General features: G+C 54.3%; 1 protein-coding gene across 1 annotated transcript; it reads right to left on the reverse strand.

Annotated features, from left to right (window-relative positions):
* Positions 1-775: 775 nt before the first annotated feature.
* Positions 776-22,747, reverse strand: LOC119089806 (transcription elongation factor SPT6). Its single transcript, XM_037212623.1, has 24 exons — positions 22,639-22,747; positions 19,163-19,317; positions 18,499-18,725; positions 17,633-17,701; positions 16,968-17,152; positions 15,861-16,089; positions 15,175-15,321; positions 14,562-14,756; positions 13,972-14,114; positions 12,918-13,065; positions 12,058-12,217; positions 11,442-11,571; positions 10,927-11,106; positions 10,364-10,529; positions 7,847-9,633; positions 6,402-6,606; positions 6,012-6,126; positions 5,555-5,751; positions 4,813-5,044; positions 2,774-2,880; positions 2,128-2,206; positions 2,040-2,047; positions 1,599-1,927; positions 776-1,099 (listed from the first exon to the last, which is right to left on the reverse strand). The coding sequence occupies exons 2-24, from the start codon at positions 19,287-19,289 to the stop codon at positions 1,030-1,032; spliced, it is 5,235 nt and encodes a 1,744-aa protein (XP_037068518.1). The 5' UTR covers positions 19,290-19,317; positions 22,639-22,747; the 3' UTR covers positions 776-1,029.
* Between the last annotated feature and the right edge of the window lie 571 nt (positions 22,748-23,318).

Genomic DNA, 23,318 nt, shown 5'->3' on the forward strand with positions numbered 1-23,318 from the left:
CGAGAACCCACAATGTCGCAAAACCAACAGCCCGATGCCTTTCTTGCTTTTATCACGTCGACGCGTTCCACCCACTTACCATCAGATATCCCCTCCACAGGGATATTTCACTTCTGTTACGTCTCGCTCGTATGACGCCAGACGACTTGTCATACCGGGGATAAAACCGACAGCGTCTGACAGCGCAGTGCTCCATGTGATTTTTTAAAAAAAACTTACGATCTAATGGCATTTGCCGCACCGCAACGTTTTCAAAAAGAGCAAGAGTATCTCCTAACAGGGCATCAGGACATGCCTGTTTGCTGGACGTATCCCGGATGACTTGCTTCAGGCGCGAATCCGTCCAGGTATAACCCACGTCTGCAACCACGCTGCCCGACTGTGCCAGGGATATTACATACCAACGAGCCCAGGAGCCGGAGGCGCTTCTCGACCACGCCCGTGCCGATCTTAGCTCTGACCTACACATCGCATCACCGCAACATCGGACTCCTGGGCGCAGCGCACGCGCCTCTAATGATAGGAGATACCTCGGTGATCAGCGAAAACCGCCGGTCAGCCGGGCGGCCGCGACCTCTCCCTTCTCCGTCCAGCATCGCCGAAAGACACACTCCGCCGCGCTCTGCCCGGTATATTGAGACCGTTCAGACCATCGGCGTGCGGTCCACCCATCCACACAGTGTCGCGACCCGGCTGCCCGCGCGGCGCCGGGCCGGAGGCCGTGGCCCCTGCCGTCTGAGGTCGGGTCAGCGCCGACCCGCTGACGACCCGCCAGGCACCGGCCGGCCAGCCGCGCCCGGCCGGCGCCGGCCAGGACCGCGGAGCGGAGGCGGAGGGTCCGGCCAGGGCTCCAGAACGGAGTCTCAGTCTGGCCAGGGCTTCAGAACGGAGTCTCAGAGTCCGGTCAGGGCTTCAGAACAGAGTCTCAGAGTCTGGCCAGGGCTCCGGAGCGGAGTCAGAGTCACGGAACAGTGCAACGCATCACAAAGTCGGGAGAGCGGTGGCGTGTCCAACTCGGCCGCGGCCCGCTCACTCGTCGTACAGGGGCGTCTCGCCGGCGCGCGGGGTCCGCCTCGAGCGCGACGCCGGGTTACCCGGTCTGCAACGGACGGCGTGGGGTCACTGACCATGCCGCGGCGCTGGGGTGGAGCGGCCCGCGGTGCGTCGAGCCCGGGCCGCGTCGGCGCTGCCGCCGAACTCGGTCTGAGTGGTGAGAACGGCTTACAATGTGCTCCACGAAGTCGGATCCGTACAGCACGCATGCGTTTCGACGTAAGCAACCAATAGACGAATGGGCAAGAATGTAGGTTGGCATATCTAAAATTCACGGACATATCTGGAGAGCAGCCATACATTGTTCCACGATCCTAGACGCCAACATACAAACGCAAGCACGAACGACTGTTAAAGCACTGGGTCAGCTCAGTGTGAGGTCAACCGGCCTGAGACGACGCAACGCTACGGGCGAGATCATGATATTCTTGGCGCCCTCAGCAGTCGGGCCAAAAACAAGACTCGAGCCCGACAGCTCCTCGTTCCGAGCCCCCAGACCCCACCATCAGCTGTCCTAGTCATCCCCAGTACGGTTCTGTACTCACGGTGGGAAGCCGTCTCGGGGTGTGCGCATGCCGTCGCGAGGCGTGGAGGCGCCGTCGCCGCGCGGGGTCGACCTGCCGTCCGCGCGCGGCGTGAAGCGACCGTCGGCGCGCGGCGTCGACCTAGCGTCCATGCGCGGCGTCGACCTGGCGTCCATCCGTGGCGTCGACCTGGCGTCCATACGCGGCGTCGACCTGGCGTCCATGCGTGGCGTCGACCTGGCGTCCATACGTGGCGTCGACCTGCCGTCTGCGCGTGGCGTCGATCTGGCGTCCATGCGCGGCGTCGACCTGGCGTCCATGCGCGGTGTGCTGCGGCCGTCGGCGCGCGGCGTGGAGGCCGGGTCGGCGCGCGGCGTGGTGCGCGCGTCGCCGCGGCTGTGGCGCGCCTTGGCCCAGGCCTCGGCGGCGGCGCCCCAGTCGTGCGAGTCGCGGCTGACGGACGGCGTCGGCTGCGGGTGCCGGCCGGCCGCCGGGTAGCGCGGCGAGGCGGCCACCTGGTGCGCGGCGGCGGCGGCGGCTGCGGCGCCGCTTCCGCCGCCGCCGCCCTGGTACCGCGGCGTCGTGGCGTACGGTGTCATGAATGGCGTCTGGCCGGACGGCGTGTACGGCTGGAACGGACGGCACGGATCAGGTTAGGTCAGGTCAGGTCAGATCAGATCAGATCAGATCAGATCAGATCAGCTCAGATCAGATCAGATCAGGCACACAAGGTCGGGACGGGTACACAGACATCACAAGGCATGCCGGAACTGCAGCTCACACCCGCCCTCCCCCCCCCCCGACCACTGCGGCGTCACCAGGCACACCGCGACAGCGGAGCATGATCAGGTCGCTGCCAGATGCCATTGAGATGGCTGTCGATTTGGTAAGCACTGTTTACATTCCAAATTCACGGAACGAGGTTGTCTGTAGAAACTTGAATCACACGGAATAATGACTTACAGCCGGAATCATTGCACGGACTATGGCACAGCGCAACTGCGACGTTTCTGCGCACTTGTTTCAACGGGACCATACTCCGTCAGCAGCCGTTCGCTGTTGAGAAGGACCACTTCATCTCTCGAAATTCAGCACGGTACTAATCACAACTCACAACACGCCGTTGTAGTGGAGCCCAAATTCAGCCCTTCACTACGTGAGCGGACCGGTGTCTAGCCCGGCGCCGTGCCACTCACCGTGTTGGGGTAGTAGCCGGGGGTGTGGGCGGCTGCCTGCGACAGGTTGTGCAGCACGTTGCCAGACAGGTTCTGCGCCACCCGCGCCACCGCCTCGGCGTTCACGTCTGCAGGGAGAGGGCAAACGACGGCTTCGTCAACGTTTCACATCGCATCCGTCGTTCGCAGCCACACCAAAAAGACGACAAGAGTAGATATTAGGTTATCTGTACACTGACGACCGCACGGGCGGCCATCGACACCGCAGCGAAGCTGGCGTTGACACCCAGCAAGACAATGCTACGAGCGCTGGGAAAAACTAGTAAACTACTGCAGCCCAAAAAACGCAGAGAAAATCACTCTGGCGATATCACTTTGCTGCCTTCTGAACCAAAAAGCCTGGGATGTTCCTGGTAAGTTCAAGAGAGCTGCGGGCAGGGTTACGAAAATCGTCGCCGTTTATTGTGTATTTTTGTACGGGTGGTCTGCAGTGGTTATTCCTCGTATATGAGGTTTTTACGTGGCCAATGAGAATCATAAAAGGTCTCGACGCTGATATCTTTCAAACAAAAATAGTGCTGTTTGGATCTCAGAAAACGTGGGTTATCTCAAAGTATGGCGTGAAATGTCAGTGAGGGCGCATGCTGTCCAGACTCACGCAAACGTCCTTTGGGAAAAGTGCCGTATAATCGAATACGGCGGGAGACAGTGAGGCAGGCAACAGTTACACATCAACCACAAAATATAATTACAATTACAAAAATTAAAACCCAGCTACGCGCCGAATATCACTCCGGCGAAATAACATCGCAGCTTCCTAAACCCCAAAGGCTGGGATATTCCTGACAATTACAAGACAGACATCTATGCACAGTTACAGAGAATTTCACTTTGCGCTATCGCCCCTCATAACAAAAACAAAAAAACAAAAAAGCGAACACTGCTGAAGCTCGGCACAGACAGACAGACGCCATTACGGACGCCGCCCATCGGCGTTGTGTGCCGATTACTGGCCGCCCGAGAATCGGTTGAGCGCAGCGAGCCAACAGATCCGTTGTGCCGGCCCGCCTCCGACCACGCCCTTCGCCGTAGCGTCAAACGCCTCCGGGCGGCCGCCAGCGCCGCAGCCCCGCCGATCAGAGGTCAACGAGCATGACATTGGCCTCCAGCGGGAGCTGGCCGCTGCCCGGCCGGCCGAGTCACCAGCCCGGCCGATAGGGAGACTGCCGGTGTCGGGCCGCCCCCCCCCCCCCCCCTCGGGAGCCGAGCGAGCCCCATCCCGGCCGCGCCGGCCCGAGAGACGGTAACCCTCGCGTCGCTCACTATGAGGTCAAATTGACTTTAACACTGCTGACACCGCTCGATAGCCGTCGACACCCCGTCGGCGGAGAACGTGACGATCAACACGCGCCTTGGAAACCCTTTGAAAATCCGTTCATCTGAAAGATTGGGGGTGGTGTGGGATGGGAGGGGGGGGGGGGGCGGTCAGCTCTTTGATCCGGACTAAATGCGTCACGAAGGAATCAAATGTGGGCAAGGTAGGGACTACAACAAACGTCTTACGAGTAAGTTCGGTGACCACTGACCACACGCCAGCGTTGTGTGTTCCAAACAAGGTCTGATGTCCGAAAATCTGCCAATTTTTGCGTTGCTTCGGTCATTGCCACGCGGTCCACTGGTTTGATGGGAAATATCATACGGTTGCACAATACCGATACTGCTGCTAAGGCTTACGAGCATCCGTAGACAAATGTTATGCTTCACATCACCATGCATGGTCGGTTTCGCATGATTTACCGTCACCACTTTCACCCGTGCCTTAGCCTTATAGGCCGTCAACTTCAACAATGTTGTAGCTTCTAGTTCGTTTTCTGTCTTCTGTTTTTGGTTTTTGGTTCTACAACGGGCTGGGAATATGCCTCTGGATGAAGTAGGGGATGTATTCTCATTCGCATTTGAACTGTATAAGAAACGTGCATCCCATTTGCATTTGCTATGCCGGACGGGTGTCGAGGGAGGCCACAACGTGGGAGGCAGCGTGGGTCGGAAGGGCGGCTCACTGTTGATATTGAAGCCAGCGCCGGGCGTGAAGGGCGTGCGCGCAGCGGCCGTCGTGCCGCGCGGCGTCTGCGGCACCGGGTCCCGGAAGTGGTCCTTGAACCAGCGGAACAGCGCCGGGATCGTCTCGAAGATCTGCTGCCGAAACCGGAAGCCCTCCGGCGTCAGCGTGATGAACTCGTGGCGCGCGCGCGTGCGCGGCATGTAGGACAGCATGAACTTGCCCGGGTGCTCCTGCGGACGGGGCGCGGGCGTCAGCGGCGGCCGACCGAAGCACGCAGCCCAGTAGAGTGTGCTGAGTCAGCACCCTCCAGCACCGCTGACACAACAGCGCAGGCCAGCACTGCTGACCCTTCACGAACGACGCCGCCAGACAGAAAGCGACGAACTCAGACGCATATGTGTGCGTCATCCGAACTGTCGCCATCATTTGCATGCCAAGTGACAGTGACGGCAGCGATGGCGCGACGCGGTGCTTTCCCGCCGCAGCCGGAGTTCACCTCGGGGACCGCGGACGTGACGCACTACCTTTCCCGGGCAACAGCTGCGATCACCTTACGGACGGACACGATGAAGAGTATTTCTGCACCATAGTGCACGCACGTACTGGAGGGAGATGTAATGCAGTTTTTTTCCGCTGCACGGCAGATGCCAAAACTAGAAACCGCCACGGTGAAGGGTGATCTCCCCACGCTCCCGCCTTGGAGACGGACACGATGTAGGATTATTTCCGCGCAGCCCCACCTTGGAGACGGACACGATATAGGGAATCTTCTGAGGGTTTTTGCGCTTCTCATCTCGCAGCAGCTCCTCGGCGCGCGGTCGCTTGCCGCCGTCTGTGTCGCGGTAGTACTTGTAGCTGAGCAGGTCGCGCGCGTGCGCCGACACAGGACTGACGTGGCGCGCCAGGATCTCGTCCAGGTCCTCGAACTCCTCGTTGTCTGAAGTCGGCGGCCGGCCGCGTGAGACCGGGTGGACAACGCCACCGGCGACCGGAACACGGAGGCAACTCATGTCCGAAGCTGGACGCCACTGTATTGGCGTAACTAGCGGCGTGATGAATTATCCAACACACGACCACCCACGCCCGCACATGCCACCAGCTTGGCTCGTTTAAGGCCAATTTACAAAGCCATCTTTCTCTGGCGGCTTGACAGGGCACCGGCGCAGTCCGCTCCGGCTGGACCCGCCAGATACTTACCGATGACCAGCGTCTGGCCCAGGCTGAACGCGTTCTCCTTGCCCATCTCTTTGACGTTGATGTGCTGGATGACGTCATCGGTCACCTTCCAGGACACGGTCAGCTGATCGCTGCCCTGCAGCACGCGCGCGGGAACCAGTGAGCACGAGCTCTCGCGTGGCACTCGAGGGAGGATGCAACGCGAACGCATGACACAGGTGCACGGATCTCCAGCTAAAACCGGCAGGCTGATTTCTAACGTCACGCGGACTGTCCGAGCGGACGCTGACGGCGACGGCTGCAGCGCCCCGGCCAGCCGGCCCCCGCCCTCATATGGCTGCTGCGCCCCGGCCAGTCGGCCACCGCCCTCACCTGGCTGTTGCGCCCCGGTCAGCCGGCCGCCGCCCTCACCTGGCTACTGGGCCGGATGATGGCCTCGCCCTGGTCCATGGTGGCCAGCAGGCGGCGCGCCTCCTTGAAGTCGATGTTGTGGAAGGCCGGGTGCACGATCACCCGCTTGAGGTAGGTCTGCGCCTCCTTCTGCTTGCGCGTGGCCTCGGCCGCCTGCCGGTCTTCGTTCTCCGCATCAACGTCGTAGAACGGATCCTTGGCCGGCCTGCCGGGCGCGACGCAGGCGCAGGCTCAAGCAACGTCTCAGGCCGAGGTAGACATTGCCGACGGTTAACACCGAAGGCGGCCGCGATAGGGCCTGCCTGCGTCCCAGGGTGCTGCGAGCCCGTGTGGCCCGCCGAATCTCATCCCCACCCTATGTTGTTGTTGTTGTTGTTGTACCCTTTTACATGAACTGTTTTTACGCACTTCCGGCTAGAGTTCCTCGGAATACATCACTGATGAATGGGTAACCCCATCTGTCTGTCGGGGGCAGGCTGGAAGCACATTTCAGCAACAATTTTGTAGCTGTGGTGCAAATCAGCACCATTTCCCAGCTGAAATGCTTCACTGAATGAGCTGGGTCAAAAAATTCGGTTCACGGAAATATTCATGTTTAAACCAGTCGGCAAAGATCAGCGTTTTCACGTCGCCACAGCGTTAGCGTCATATGACTCAGCCCCACGACGACGTCACAGCATCACTACCCAGAATGCAGCAATACGGGAGCTTGCCATCAGCGATATTGTTTGAGCTTTGACATCAGTCAGACTGGTAGTTGTAGTCAAGGCTATCTTACGTTGTAGTGTACACCGCAACGGGTCACCATGGCAACGGCGTCTACAATCTTGTCCATACTGCTGGTTATGGCATGGTCTCTAAGAAGCATCGCTAAAAAACAGCATTGCTCAGCATTTGCACAGCAGTTTGCTGACGGTCCTAACCATCCTTCCTCGCATGCCTGCGAGGTGCCTCTAGGTGGCATGCCCTCGCATGCCTGCCCGCCGCCGACGCCATGACGTCGGATTCGACATGTTGGTGGTCAACTGCATGAGTGCATGCTGCTTAACAAATGGCGACTGACACTCTCCTGACCGGACGATGCTGACCCGGTTATAAATCCCTCGGCTAAGGACTTTTCCAAACGGATATCGGGCAATTTGATTATTATGGGCATGGACAAGCAATAAGGGGAACAACTTATCACAGGGCTACCAAAGCGGAGGGAAGGCGCTACAACAGAACAGTTTAAGCCACAGTTCCACACTAGCACATTAAGAAGTGCGTAACCCTTCCGAGTAACCGAAGCTTTACAGGCCCGATGGCATACTTACGAACGAATGTAACTACCCACGGTACAAACAGCGCAAGATAAACTGGTTCCAAAGAGCATTTTCACGCAATTCGACTTGACTCACCCGATCAATGGAGGCGGCTCGACCCTCCCGTCGTTCGGCAGCACTCACCTCCACTCCTTGTTCTTATCGGCCAGGTCGGACGACTTGCACGTGCACTCGACCCAGAACTTCTCGATGTCGATCTTGACCACGCGGCAGAAGATGGTCTGGCCCGGATGGACGCGGTCTTCGGGGTTGGTGACGCGGTTGTCGGACAGGTTCTTCATCTGAATGAAGCCCGAGCAGCCGTTGTCCAGCCTGATGCGTACGCCGATCGCCTTGCCCGGACACGCGTTCGTGTCGAAGTGTGACCACACCTCGGAAAGCTCGGGGAAGTCCTTCTTCAGGCAGAACGGGCACTGCCAGAGCCCGGTATCCGTGTCGCGCACCGGGTTGTCCTGGTTCATCTGCTCCGGCTTGGGCTTGCGCCTGGTGAAGCCGGTGACGGTGCTCAGCAACAGCTTGCCCTTGTACAGCGTGTCGGGCGTCTCCTTGGTCAGCATATTGAAGAGCTCCAGCGGGTCAGGCGACATGTACGGCGTGCGCAGGTCCTTGTAGCGGTCGTTCAGCTCGGCCCGGATGTCGTAGAGCGTGATGGAGCGGTTGCCGAGCCCCTGGCGCTCCAGCTCCTCGGCGAAGGCGTCCAGGTCCAGGTCCTTGAGCCGCTCGGGGTTGTCGATAATCTCCTCGAGTGCGCCGGCCGGGTTGCCGTCCTCGTCGTCGTACTCGAGCGCATCGACGGCCATCTTGCGCGCCCACTCATACGTTTCCAGGTGGATACGAGTGCCGTCCAGCAGGTCCGTGTAGCGGTCTGTGATGTCGCCCAGCGAGTTGGCGTTGATCTTGATGAAGCCGGCGCAGTTTGTCAGGATCTTGGGCCCCAAGTGGCAGTCGGTGACAAGCTCGGTGCGGTTGGCCAGCCGCTGGCTCGTCTGCTTCAGCGTCTTGAGCAGCGTGGCCGCCTTGCGCACGCCCAGGCCGCAGACGAACTGCACCAGCGGCGACGCGTACGGGTTGGCCAGCGCCAGGTTCACGTCGACGCCCACCTCGTTGGTGCGGTTGATGAACTCGATCTGCACGGTCTCCAGCAGCTGGTCGCGCGGCAGCTGCTCCTGCAGCGAGTGATAGCGCAGGCAGAGACACTCCTCCTCGGCATTACACAGCTGCGCGAACTCCATGAGCGGGTCCTGCAGGCGACGCGCCAGCGACACCGCCTGCCGCAGCAGCTCCGGATAGTCGCGGAAGTCGCTCACGCCCTTGACACTGTTGGCATACACCTTGGCCAGCTCGTTGTCGAGGATCTCCACCTGAATGGCCGGGAACTGGTTCTCGGCGACCAGCGTCTGCACCAGGGCGCGCAGCTCCTCGGCCAGCGTGACCGCCTCGCGCGACTCGCCGCCCACCACGATCACGTGCGGCTTCTTGGCCTCCACCAGCTGGCGGATGGCGTCGAGGTCGGCCTCCTTGCCGAGTCGGTCGGCCTCCCGCCACGCGTCCTTCCGCTTCATCAGGTGCTGCAGCTTGAGGAAGTCGGTGACCTCGCCGTCGGCGCCCACCATGCAGGCGTAGTCGGCCGTCGACGGGTCCGTCTCGTAGGCCACGGCTAGCACACGCACGCCGTCCGAGCAGTCCCACTCGTCCTCGTCCTCGTCCGGGAAGGAGGCCGTGTACGGCGCGATCGAGAGCCAGTTGAAGAGGCGCCGCCGCACCTGGCGCAGCACGAACTCGCGGGCCTCCTGCAGCAGGCGCGTGCGCAGCTCCTTGCGCAGCGCCGGGAACATCATCTGCGTCAGCGCCAGCTCCACGCACTCGCCGCGCAGCTCGTTCCACTTCTGCACCGTCTTGCTGAACTCGTCCTGCGGGAGGTCCACGTCAGGTTACCAGCGAGGGGGGGGGGGGGGGCGGTGATCAGAGCACGACCCGCAGTCAGCAGAGTCGGGCATGGAGAAGAAGGGAGGGGGGGGGGGGACAGTAAGGACACCACACATCTTTCACGACTTACTCGACATGAAAATGACAGTTCAAGTCAACTTGTCGGCTGTTAAACCGGTTCGCGTTCCAAATCAAATGTCATTCGCAGGTCTTTGGAAAGGTTGCTGTCCTGCATTCGACACGGAGTGATGCGTGACTACTGAAGCGATACACCGGCACAGGCACCAGCAGACGCGTCAGCCACACAAGCCGTCTTTCTTCCCAGCATACATTCAGGCCCAAATCCTTTCAGTCATAATCCACCTTCCGTCACAGTAGAATCACAAAACTAAACGAAACACTGAAAAAGACTTATGCCTGGAACGTCTTCGACTCTCATCCAGTTCTTATGCAAGCTACATTGCGCTCTATACAGCATACTGGCCAACAGCGATCGAGATCTTCGAGAATGCCGTACATCAACCAGCGAGCTGGCCGCAAACCCAGTTGCTCAGAAGTGTCGTCACGTTACCCTCCTTTGGGCGGGGAGCTTTCAAGCCGCTCACTTCTTTTATCATCTGTCATGCTATCGTGGCATGACCGCGTCCAAAACAATGCGAAACAGCCATTGCCTGTTGACAGCCAGGGGCGACGTCGGCCCGACGCGCGACTTACCCTGCAGTAGAGGCCCTTGGCCTCGTCGACGTAGTTCTGTCCGGCGTAGTTGGTGATCTTGGAACCGAGGTCGATCACCAGCAGTTTCTCCTCCTCGGCCATGTGCAGCTTCAGGAACTGGTCGTCCCTCAGCGAGCTCACTGGCTTGTCTTTCATGTACTTCATGCTGCGACGACCACATGTCCCGGCGTCAAACACACACGGGCCAGACAGGACGCCTGATGCAGGGCGCTCCCGCATCACCGGTACTGAACGCCACCGCATTCGGGAGGAGGGCGGGATCAGCTCAAGCGTGACAAGAAGATTAACAATTCATGCAGAAGACGTCCAGTGGCTCACAATCCTCAAATTTAAGAGGTATGCACGAAGCCATGCCGTTTCAACGACATACATTATCAGCCCGCGCGCAGCCGAACGCGGAACACTAAACACAGTTGAACCGACGCATGCAACTGGTGCGATCGATCGATGGACTGCAATCGGTACCACATAGCTTGTTAGATTGTAGCAGCATAGACAGCCCGGCGGCGGTCTCAACAGCGACTATCGCGGGAGTTCCTCACGTGAAGGCGTAGTGGCTCTCGTCGATCTCCTTCATGCCCTTCTTAGTAGGCTTGACGCTGATTCGAGCCGAGCTGTAGAACATCTCGCGCACGCACTTGCGCACCAGGGGCTCGCACGATATCTGACTCGCCACCATGAACTTGGCGGCCTTCAGCACGTCCTGGGCCGTCGCCAGATTCCTGTGACCGGGTGATACCGCCGTAATCACCGACGACAGGTCACGTAGAGCCCGCACGCTTGAGTACGCACGGGCACAGCTGAGCGGATAGATCATGTGCATGTAACGAAAGCAAACAAGAATACAAGAGACATGAAAAGACAACAAGTTAAATATAGCAAACAACAAATACATGGGACGTGTAAAAACGCAACAACGCCAAGCAAAACTTCCGCCGTATTTCCACTAGTGTCCGACAAAACGCGTCAGAGAGCCATGCCACAGTCGGCGCCGCGGCTGCCGGGCGCCGTTGGACCCGCTGGCCGCCGGCCGGTGCGTGGCCGCGGTCCGCCTCACCCGGTCATGTAGTCCTGCGCCATCTCCTCGGGTTCGACCGGGTGCTGCTCCACCTCGTGGCGCTGGTAAGTGTCGCGCAGGTTCTCCGAGAACTGCTCCGGCGTGAGGCCGAACCGGCGGGACAGCGGCTCTGCGGGGCGTCGCCAGCCGTCAGCGGCCGAACCGGCACCCCGCGGACGGAGACGGCCCGGTGACGGGCGCCAGGCGACGCCGCAGCCACACGCACCGGCACTTGTTATTAAACAGGTTGGAGGTTATTACAGAGGTTAGAGAGCGCCTTTCTGCAGTGCTCGCTTCCAACGACACCCATAGGAACCAGCGCACGCTTCTCTCGGAACACTGCGAGGACGCTGAGACGCCCACTGGTTGAAAGCATTGAACAAAGATAGCGCTCCGCTCTCCGCCTTTGCCGCATCACGAACTGGACTCGAGACAAGACACGTCCGGCTGACGCACGGCGCGCCAAATGCACATACGGGCCCGGAGTTCAGTCATCGAGTGGCGCCCGTCCCGCGGCGATGACAATAACATCACACCACTTAGCAAGCCTGGTGAAGTGGCGGGTGCTCAGTGGGTCCCCGTAACTCGGTCCGCAGACGCAGAGTTTGAGACGTACCCAGTCCGTTTCTTTTGCAAAGTCCATATGCGTCCGTTCTGACGGCGTATTTCAGGAATTCGCGGTCGTCCTCATCGTCCTTTTGTTCAGCCTCGTCATCCGTCACCTCTACTTCTACTTCAACTTCTTCGCCTTCTTCATTCGTTTCTATGCGGGTTTCCTACGAAATCAAACAAAACATGAAGCGGTGAGTCATAGGACGTTTGAAGGGTATAACTCACGGAATAAATACTATGTTATTAAAAGTGTGTTATAAGGTAAATCAATAACCAAAAGTGATTTCTTGAAAGCTCTTATGCAAGCAGATCTGAAAACTTGAAAAAAGCGAAAACATCACCTTTTTGCTTATAACACCTTCCTTTCAACAGAAACAGGCTCGAAAACATCAGTATGATACAAGCACGCAAGTAGACACCATTTCCATTTTTTTATCGACACCTGCTACTTCAGAGCAATGATTTATGTGCGGGGAACGGAAAAGAACAAGCGCCTGCCGTATAATTATGGGGGGGGGGGGGGAGGGGATACTTTTATTCAATGAAGTCGGGAGATGTCTGCAGAATAAGCATATGGACAAGAAGGCATATGCTTCTGAAGGAAAAATGGAAAGTGGCGGTAAATACAAACACTAAAATTCAAGAATAAACGCATCCATATGCATGACTTCAAGCACACACAGCATGCCACCAACCGACATTTGCTATAAAAACGCGCCTACTACAGGAAACCAGACAACCTGGACCATGAGCCAGGAGACAGATACACCGCGCGTTTGATGACAGCGAACAACTGACGAGAGTTCTAGAAGCATTTTAGCTCTCAACACACACTAAAATCAAATTGATTCCACTGCTGCTTACAGTGCGCTTCTTTTTGGGCGCAGCCTTCTTCTCCTCCATCTTCTTCCTCATATCATGCTCGTGCATAGCAGCCACGTCCTGGCCGTAGTACATGCGGAAGTGCATGTAGATGTCCTGCAGCTCCTCCGGGGAATCAGCCAACTTCACCCTGGAACAAACGATGCCATAATAAAGGATCAGAGGATCGTCGTGTCATAGCTTTTCATGGCATGAACAAACCATGATGCCGTCCAGCCAAAATGCCGGGGATAAATCACCTGTCCGACTAGAGTGTACCAGTTTGGTTGGTGGGTTCTGCGTATAAGCAGTGCGCTCTCACTGGCATGCATTCTGAACCGAACTCCACCCATCCAAAGCAGTCAGCCATCCACTTTTACGCGCGTCATATTTCACTACTTTACGGGCGGCATATGAGTAGACCATCGCATTCTGTTATGTACCACCGCTAGCCCGGCCTGAGTGCGCAGCCGCCACCTGCAGGTACGCAGGGCACCAACCGCCGCCACCCTTAACAGTTTACGTTGGATTCATTACGTCTGGTCTGAAGCTGAGGTGTGAAATGGGGAAGACACCAAGTCCCAAAGATACATGAATTCCGCTCAAATAAATTGGGTGCCATATGAGAACACCGATGTAAAATTCCCAACAATAAGTTCCGTACATCTTTGAGGCGCTGCACAATATGCGGTGTATTTCATCACCAAAATAATCCCGATTTCAGTGAGTGGACGGGCATCGAAGGTCACGTGACCGTCGCAGAGAATGCTCACAAAGCGTCTCAACATTTGGACAGAGCAAAATATATTACCCCAGCAAGACATCAGCTGTAATATCAGCCAACGCGCAATGTCCGCTGCCGTCAACTCTGCCGTTTTCAATTCAAGTGCACGTGGGGTTACGCGCCCATCTCGCACTTTCACCACGGCAGAAACACAGCACAGGCCGAAAAGACCTAATCGCCACTGGCAAGACGAGAAAAACATACAGCAAACACTGACGTTGCCGCCCCCGGAACATGCCAGCAGCAGCGACCAGCCACGTCTCCCCGACAAACCTGTCGACGTCGTCACTCGAGAGGACGCGCATGCCGTCCGGCAGCGCGGCGTTGATGTCCTTCATCACCAGGTCACCCTGGTAGGCCTGCATCCTCTCCAGCAAGCGCACCATGTTCTGCTTGCGGCGCTGAAGTTGGCACCACTGGCGGCACAGGACAGCCACGGTGGATACACGCGCGCCTCCAGTCTCATCTGCTCTGAAATAGCTTTTTAAAATTGTCTTACTTTCGAATGAAGCGCGTTCCGGAACTAGCCACAGCAAGATGTAAATGACATTGGCGCAAGGCGGCCTCACTTGTTTGTGGGACACCGATATTCAATTGGCTCGCTGGGCAAAACTGCCTGTTCGCGCCTGGGCCGCCTGGGTCATGGATCATAACCGACGCAGCTTCTCACATTGGCGGCCGGGCTATACAACACGGAATGCGCGACTGTAAAACAGAATTCAAGTCCCCTTTACTACTTGTCAGCCCATCATTGCTCACAATGGTTCCCAGCATGCGTGGCCCATTATCGTGTCAAACCCGGCGAACAGACGCTGACCGCATTCGCACATTCCCGCCCATCAGTCCGGCAGTGAAGCACGCACCTTCTCGTCCCACTTGTACACCCTCCACAGGGCGTTGGAGGTCAGCTCGGGCACGATGTACTCCTTCTTGTAAGACGCGATGAACGGCACCTCCAGGTGCTTGTTCCGCATAAAGTCCAGCGCCGACTTGATCTTGCTCACCGACGAACTGCTCTGGCGAATCTTGTCCCGGAACTCGTCGTCGTCATCCTTGCTCTGCGGTGATCAACAGTCAAATAATGCCAGTCTATGGCTCGTCACTGAACTACGCGCGTGTACAGCCCGTGAAGCTATATTACGAACACATGTATGCCTACAATCTCATCTTGCGCACCAGGTTCCATCCAGCGCCGCGAACGGCTGGAAGGGCACATAGTGAGAAATCCGCGCACCCTCAAAAGACCACAACCGACGCAACACCGACACATCATCATAAGCACAAAACACGGGCGTAACAGTCGAACGGGAAGGCCCTGGTGCCCGTCACGCTCCGCTAAAGCCCTTTATTCAAAAACAACAGCCGCGACCTAGCGACTGGCCGTCCGGCCGTCCGGCGGTGAGGGACGCCGGCGGGGAGGCCCGGCCGCCGGCGACGAAGGACGCCGGCGGGGAGGTCCGGCCGCCGGCGGCGCACCTGAGCGCTGATGGGCTTGTCGTTGAAAGCGTGCCGGAAGATCCACTCGGCCTCGGCGTCGAGCTCCGGGTCCTCCGAGCCGAGCTCGGTGGGCGTGACGGGCACGGTGCGCAGCTGCATCCGCTCCGGTATGTCCGTCTGCCGGATCTGGAGCACGCGGGACGCGGCCCGGCTCACATCGGCACGTACGCACACACGGCGCCGGAGACACGCGGCACGGCACAGCCGTACGCGGAGCTCAAAACAGCTCCGCACCGCCCGGCTGGTTTCCGCAGAGGTCAGGTCAGCACCGCAGCACACAGGGCGGCTTTGCACTGTAGCTCAGTTACTTCAAAGTTCACAGTTAACATCAGGTAATGATAATGATAAATGACATTCCTCATTAGAGATCTGCCTAAAAACTTGGACATGCCAGCAGTTTGCCGCCTTTGCGTTCTTGACCCGGGTTAACGGAGCGAGTAAAACTGCGCGACAAAAATTTGGCGACATTTCTGTCTACACCTCGAGTAGTTAGCAAACTTGATCCAATCTATCCATCTCAGATGGACCTGACGTGCGGCCTTCGACGCTTGAACACAAACTGTGGCCCACTGTCAGCAGCAGCCGCGACACCACAGGCCCGCAGCAGCGGAGACTGACAAGCTCGCCTAGCCGGTAGGGTCCAGTCCCAGTGACAGCCGGCTCACCTCGTTGTCCAGGTCGGTGAAGTGTCCCCGCTCCAGCTCGCTGGGCTCGTAGAGCTCATAGATGGACTTCTTCTTGGCCGCCTTCTTCCTGGTGCGCTTCTTGGAGGCGTCCGGGTCGTCTTCCTCGATGCCTTCGTCGTCCGGCTCGCTCTCCTCCTCGCCGGCGTACTTGTCGAACTCGTCAAAGTCGAAGTCGACGCCGAAGATGTCCTGGGCCTCTTGCAGTGCACTGAAATGAATGCGAGCCATTATCTAGATCAGAGACTGTATTTTGTGATATTAAGCGCAGTTCAGCCAAACAGATACGTCGCATAGACCTAGGAATGGCGCATCGTAGTTCTGATAACGTATAACAATGGTTCTCATTGAACATTTGGGTCCAGATATTGAGTCTGCACATAACTACGATGCCCTACGTATGCACATCATATGGAACGAAAAGCGCAGCTTGAGCAACTTTGACTGCATCGGCATCGGAATATAGGAACCTGTGACGTCACGCGGCTCCCCTTCTAAACGCTCGTTTTGCAGGCTTCTGGTTAACTTCCTAGTGCTTCTGCCAGCGCACCTGTGGCGCATTCCTCACGTCGCCACAAGATGGCAGACGTCATATATGTACTAAAACACGAGACAGGTGATTCAGCCTCATGTTGGAAAGATATTTACGTGCTACATTTAGTGTACTTGAGGCCTGGATCCAAGAGCACATTTCAATAACAAATATTTGCATGCCTGAATAATGGCTTTTGGAACAATGACCTTATTCCTAATTTTAGACACCATTTATCATTGCCAAATGCTGAAAGATTGGCGTCCAGATTCTCAGGGGTCCAACCTCTGTTTCGGGATTCAAGAGCTCGCAAGATTCGAATCGGATCGGTTTAAATACCCAGAAACCAACCGATAGCACAAGTTTTAACTCCATCAACGGTACATCTCCAGGAATCCGGCTTTCTGACCGTGTTCATATCAAACACCTAAATTATCCTTATGCATGGACATGTTCCAGCCAGGTGGATACGCTAGTGGAGCCGCCAGCTGTTCATTAAAGCCCTCGCACAAAAGGACAGGTAACTCAGACGACCGCCCCGACAGCTGAACACTCACGCGTCCTTGAAGATGTGTTTCTTCTTCTTGGGTCCCTTGGAGAGCGGCTTGCCGTCCTCATCCACGAGGAAGTCGTCGACGTCCTCCTCGTCCTCCACCTCGTCGTCGTCGGGCTCTCCATCGATCGGCGGCGGCCGCTCGTCATGCTCGCCGGCGTCGCGGCTCTCTGACGGCGCGCGACCCTCCTGCCGGCGTGCCGGGACGCGTCAGCGTGCGTCCAATGACCGCGCCAGACGGGGGCTGACCCCACCGTCAGCCGCGGGCACCGTCAGCCCGGAGCCGGGTCCGGCTGCACAGGCATTGCCGGGTTGACGCACCCAACAGCCGGCTGACACATCCCACGCCAAGCAAGCGCTGGTTGCAACACCATCGCTGCCTCTAACCAGCTTACGCCTCCAATACATGAGACGCAGGAGCATCCAACACTTCTCACACAGCGTAACAAGACGAATTTCGCGTTGAAGCCGCGAAACGTTGCAATAGATTCCTCCACGCAGGCAGCTGCTGCATTGCGTGGGCCCAGTTAAATGGGTTGCTGCATCACACTTGACTATGTGTTAGAGCTGACAGGGGTGACAGAAGAGATGACCAGTGCTATACACGGGACACAAGGGAGCCCCGTCTGTTCAGAGCGGCGTGGGACCCGAGTGGCTGGCGCTACTCACGTCCGCCGACTCGTCCCGGTCCTTCTCGTCGTCCGAGTCGGAGATGCGACGGATGCGCTTCAGCTGCTTCTGAAACATGGGACAGCCCGGCCTGCTGGGAGATCACGAGACAGCGCAATCTGCTGGGAGATCACCAGACAGCGCAGTCTGCTGGGAGATCACAAGACAACCCAGCCTGCTGAGAGATCATGAGACAGCCCAGTCTGCTGGGAGATCACGAGACAGCGCAGTCTGCTGGGAGATCACCAGACAGTGCAGTCTGCTGGGAGATCACAAGACAACCCAGCCTGCTGAGAGATCACCAGACAGTCTAGCCTACTGAGAGATCACCAGACAACCCAGCCCACTGAGAGAGATCATGAGACAGCCCAGTCTGCCGAGAGATCACGAGACAGCCCAGCCTGCTGAGAGATCGTGAGAGAGCCCAGCCTGCCGGGAGATCACGGGGACGAAGCTCGCACCATGGTCGCCAGCACTTCTCCGCTGCGTTTCGGCCGCTAATGTGAAAATGTGAGGCAGCTGGTCCACATAGAAAGACAAAGGAAAAATCATGCACAAAAAATAACCAAGGAGATGAAAAATGTTCCAAAAATCCATGGTGGTGCCATGTATGCTTACATATCTGTGCTGCCATATGTATAAATATATGAGATTAACCACAAGCTGGAGATAATACCACCTGCATACCACAGCAAGCTTTATAACTCTGCTGTGCTACAATAAAGGGAAAAACAGATGACAATTATTAACAAGCCACCGTGGAACGTTTCTAAAGGCAGCGACAAAAAACATCACTTGAGAAAAGCATCCCAAAACCACCATAACAAAAAAGCGCCAAACCACTCCCTTGAATGCGCCGCACTCACCCGTTTGACTTTGACCCCCAGGTTCTCCTCAATGAGGTCATAGTCGTCATCCTCGAGCGCGTCGTCCAAGTCGTCGTCCTCGCGCGAGCGTTTGCGCGCGCCGCCGCGCCCGCCGTCACCAGAGCCGTCGCCGTCCGACGAGCTGTCGCTCTCGTCGTCTCCCTCGTCGTCAATCGGGTTGTCGTCGATCAGGTCCTTCATCTCCTCCCGCATCGCCTCCTCGTCGTCTGTGGGTCAGGCCAGGGGGCGTTGAAGCTGGAACGCGGGTGTCAGGGTGGCCAGTGGCGGGTGTCAGAGTCGGGGAGCACCGTTAGCGATGGCCAGTGGAACATCACATGTGACGCTGGTGTCATCAACGAGCTGTGACGGTCATGCCAGGAACATGCACTGAGAATTCCTGCCTCAGGAACTGCATGTTAGGATAAGACTGGTGTCTAGGGGACTTGCCTAGGACTTCCTACTGGTTTCATCATTCACATCATAAGTTAACAAGGTGGAGGGACTACTTCAGCATAATTCAATCCTGTGCACCCATACACCAGTATAAATGCAACATAAAAACATTTGTTTGGCCTTGAACACATGGATAACACAGCTGTTTTGTCTTTTGGCATGATTTAGATTTATAAATAATTATCATTGCTATGCATGGTTGATACATCACCTTCCTCCTCCTCTGATGAGTCTTGCAGCCGATGCTGCTTCATTTTCTTTAATTTCTTCTTTTCCCTTGCTGTCAGCTCCTCTTCATCCTCTCCCTCCGACGCTTCAGAGTCAATGAATGCTGACATTTTGCCAACAATTTAATGTTCTTTTTTCCTGTCACGTGACAAAACTGTGTCAATATTTATCAATGTTCTACAAAACTATTTTCAATACCATGTACAAGTATTTCATGTCACAAAGGGAAGTCAATGCTCAAAGGAGCCCTGATGCTCAAAGAGGGAACACTATAACCATGATTTGGGAGATCAGGCCATGAACACAACTAAATCATAAACTGGGGGGGGGGGGGGGGGGCAACACAATATTTCATGGTGGCACAACACTCTGCCTGCCCCCCATAGTGATGCTCTGGGCATCAATTTCACAATTCATGTATTACAACTTCTAAAACAAAATGTACTTGGCTCACTGTATCACACAGAGCTGTTAACATCCTAGCAATGAGGATTAATACTCTTCCAGAAGCAAAACCTCTTGCATTGTTGTGAAGGGTTGTTGTGAGTACAGTACACTTATATATACCATATCCTTACCTAAGCATACAGCACATGGAAATGAGTCCCTGCAACCATGGCTACAAAAATGGAAACCACTTTCAGCTTTCATCTTGATTATGCTGTGCAGAGTGTGTATCAGTTGTTTACATGGCAATGCCATTTCAGGTAAGATCTAATCTAGGCAAAGGCCCTTTTTGCTCAAATACATACTACTCAGCATATTGCAGTATACTTTCTGTGCATGCTGCACAAGTTGTTTGTATTTGAAGCACATTTTGTATGAGTGCTTCACACTTCATTTCATCATACAGAATTCCATGCCCATTGAGCACTTGAGGAGGATTCTGTGATTCTGCTCATTATTCATCACATTCCAAAAATGGACTCTAAGAGGTATACTGAGATAAAACAAATCACACTTCCTGAGTTGATAATTTTACAATTTGCAGGTTGATATTGTAAATTATATGCTATGACTGGAATAATAAGGATCACACCCAACATATTAACACTGTTAGACATAAACAAGTGGGCAAACAGCTCTAGCAGATGTGAATTATTTAATTTTACAAGGGTTGTGTTGCCCCCTCCCCCACCAAAAAAAATCACTTTTACAACTACCTTTCAAGTATTCCAAGCCAGAAGTCATAGGTGTCTATGAATTTTCTTAGGAGCAAACTTGATATGACTTAGAAAAAATATGGCATCTAATACAATTCAGACAACTCCAAAAATGGATTTTGGGAGGCAAAATAAGATTCAATAATTCACATTTTCTGGTCTGTGCATCTTGCAATCCCCATTTCCTAATAAGCAGTTTAATTTTGTGAAGAGAACAACTAAGATCACACCCAAACCTATTACCACTGTTATGCCTTACAAGGAGGTGAGTAGCTCCAGCAGATGTGAGCTTTTTGATCCCACAGCAGTCACATTGCTGTCCACCCCCCCCCCCCCCCCCCCCCAATGCTTTTTGCATCTACATTTCAGACAGTTCAAGCCCAAATGCTAACCATCGCTTTCATTTTCTTAAACGCAAGCTTGAAATGAGTCATTAAAATCACAGCATCTGATATAAATCAGAGACCACCTCAAAATGGATTCTGGGAGGCATGTTTAGTCCATTCTGATGGCCCAGTCGGTTAGAGCACCTACCAATCCACCCACAGTGGCAAGACGGGTTCTAGTCCTTTCAGGTGCTATTTGCCATTAACAGATGACATGTAGCTGGTGGCAGCAGCCACACATGAGGTAAGGTAATCTTAGAGGGCAGGATCAACAGCCGGCCCACCAATGCCGCATGTCAAACTTTCGCCATCAAATTCTGCAGCTGATCTGTTTTTGTGCCATCAGATGGAAGGGGGTCAGGACAGTGGAAAGAGCTCACAGCAAGTGCTCCTTGGTGTGGGCCCTGATCCCAGGAATCCATCAATTCAAAGGGTTTAGATAACAATTTTTAACAAAAAATGATGAGATAAAATGAATCACAGGATATTCAGGGTGAATGTGTCATACATGGCTTTTTTCCTGCAACCAGACCATGTCAGATTGTAACTGAGTTCTAGCATGACTTACTGCTTCCTGGCTGATTGCATTTTGATAATGCGTAATGCATGTAAGTTTAAGAGCTGGATCTAGGAATAATAAGGAGGGAGTTTGGGCACTTTGCTTCCCACATCAGCTGAACTTGCAGAAAAATGTGATTTGTTTAAGAGATCTTATGGAAAGCCTCAGGGATAAAATTAATGCACATAAAATATCACATAAGTGGCAGAATACATGTACAAGGACTATGCCAGGCAGTTGGATTAATAATGACTGTAATGAGCATTTTCTTAGTCAGCTATTAAGCACTTGCATTAGAGCGTACTTTTTTATCTACGGGACCATGATTGCACTATGACCAGTAACATTTGGACATGAAACATATCTATATCTGTGTATTTTAGAGGCATTTTGATGTAAGCTGTCTTAAATGCACTTTGAATTATAGTCTTGCATTTGCAACAAATATTACAACAGCTTCTGTGGAATTTCTTAAGTAAACTTAAGAATACAAAGAACAAAATAATAAATGTATAATAATTGATGCAATTAAATATCTCATGCAAACTTGTGATCTTACAAAAGGGACAATAAATTAATATGAGTATTTTAAGCCAGAGCAGTCTGTATTAGCTTGGCAAGTTATATTTGCGTAATGTTTGATGCTCAACACTAACATACCATGCAAAATGTTCTGAAATTCAATTTTTATCCTCACTTTAAAAAACCCTGCTTTTCCATGTTCAGTGATGCAACAGCACTGTAGCATCAATTTCAGCACATACATGTTGTAAATACCAACACTCTAAGTTTGATGCACAGACACCATCAATCCTAGCACACTGGGATCCCATGATTTCATATAGATCATGAATATTCCCATCTTCCTTTCAAAATAAAGCTTGAACATGCACTGCAATTTGGCCTGGCCTCAGCTTGACATGTTCAGCACACTTATGCTCCAAGGGCATCCAGCAGAGCACATATATTTTTTGTAAACCAGTTCATCAGTTTTAACCACACACATGCACCCCACACACATATGAATGCGCAATTGTCGCCTCTTTACGTCATTTCAAGCTTTCTAATACCAAGCACGTAAGCTCCTAGTTGGGCTTCAATACGCTCTTCACATTAGCTCTCCATGTTACCACTTCACAACAGCGTGGGCTTCGAGGCCCAGCTGTGCGTATGAGTGTTCTCGAATCCAGACAAGCACCACGCATCAAACTGCTTCAACACAACTAAATCATAAAAGTCAATTATCTCCATCTATCTGATTCAAACAGCGATGGACAAGGGAGAATTACACCCCCGAGCCGGCTGCTATAATTGAAATACTTTGAGCACAAATCCTGATAGTATCCCCAACCTTTCCACGGCACCCAACGCAAGCCCAGTCCGGAAATGGCCGAGAAATTGGTCGGAATCAACAAACTCAAGGAGTGTGAAATGGCGGCGATCTTTTGCGCAGCCCTAACTTGTTCTTAAAGTAATGCTTTAAGGTATCTGCCATGACATCGCTAAGTTCTATTAAATTGAAATGACTGAATTTTAGCGTACCTATCCTCAAATACGTATGCTCAAATTTTGTACTGCAATGAAACAGGGGCTGCTTCTAATGGTTGCATATGCTTTTAAATCTATGCATCTTAATCACTGTGACTGGAATTCAGCAAACAACAATAAGATTTTCAGATGCTCGAATCGTGAAAGGCATGCAAATATGATTTTTTGTTCATTATGATGATGAAAGCCCAAATTTATTGAGAAAGGTCATCAATCTATACGTTATGGATAGAGGGGAGAGATTTATGAAATGTGATTAAAGCACAGCATACGGGGGAGGGGCTTTGGCGGCATAACGTTCGCTTAAGTAGGGTGGTTAGCCATAAAAGTAATAATTCTAAGACCACGCATCATTGGGTTTCTCTTATGATTAACACCACGGTCATCTCTGTTTCACACCTCCAGTTCAATTGGAAACCAAAAACGTCACTCTGTTGGAATATTGGGTTAACGCAGTAAAATCAGGGTAAAGAAGGTTTTCTA

This window comes from Pollicipes pollicipes, unplaced genomic scaffold, assembly GCF_011947565.3.
Source record: "Pollicipes pollicipes isolate AB1234 unplaced genomic scaffold, Ppol_2.1 Scaffold_3087;HRSCAF=3621_pilon_pilon_pilon, whole genome shotgun sequence".
Taxonomy (NCBI): Eukaryota; Metazoa; Arthropoda; class Thecostraca; order Pollicipedomorpha; family Pollicipedidae; genus Pollicipes; species Pollicipes pollicipes.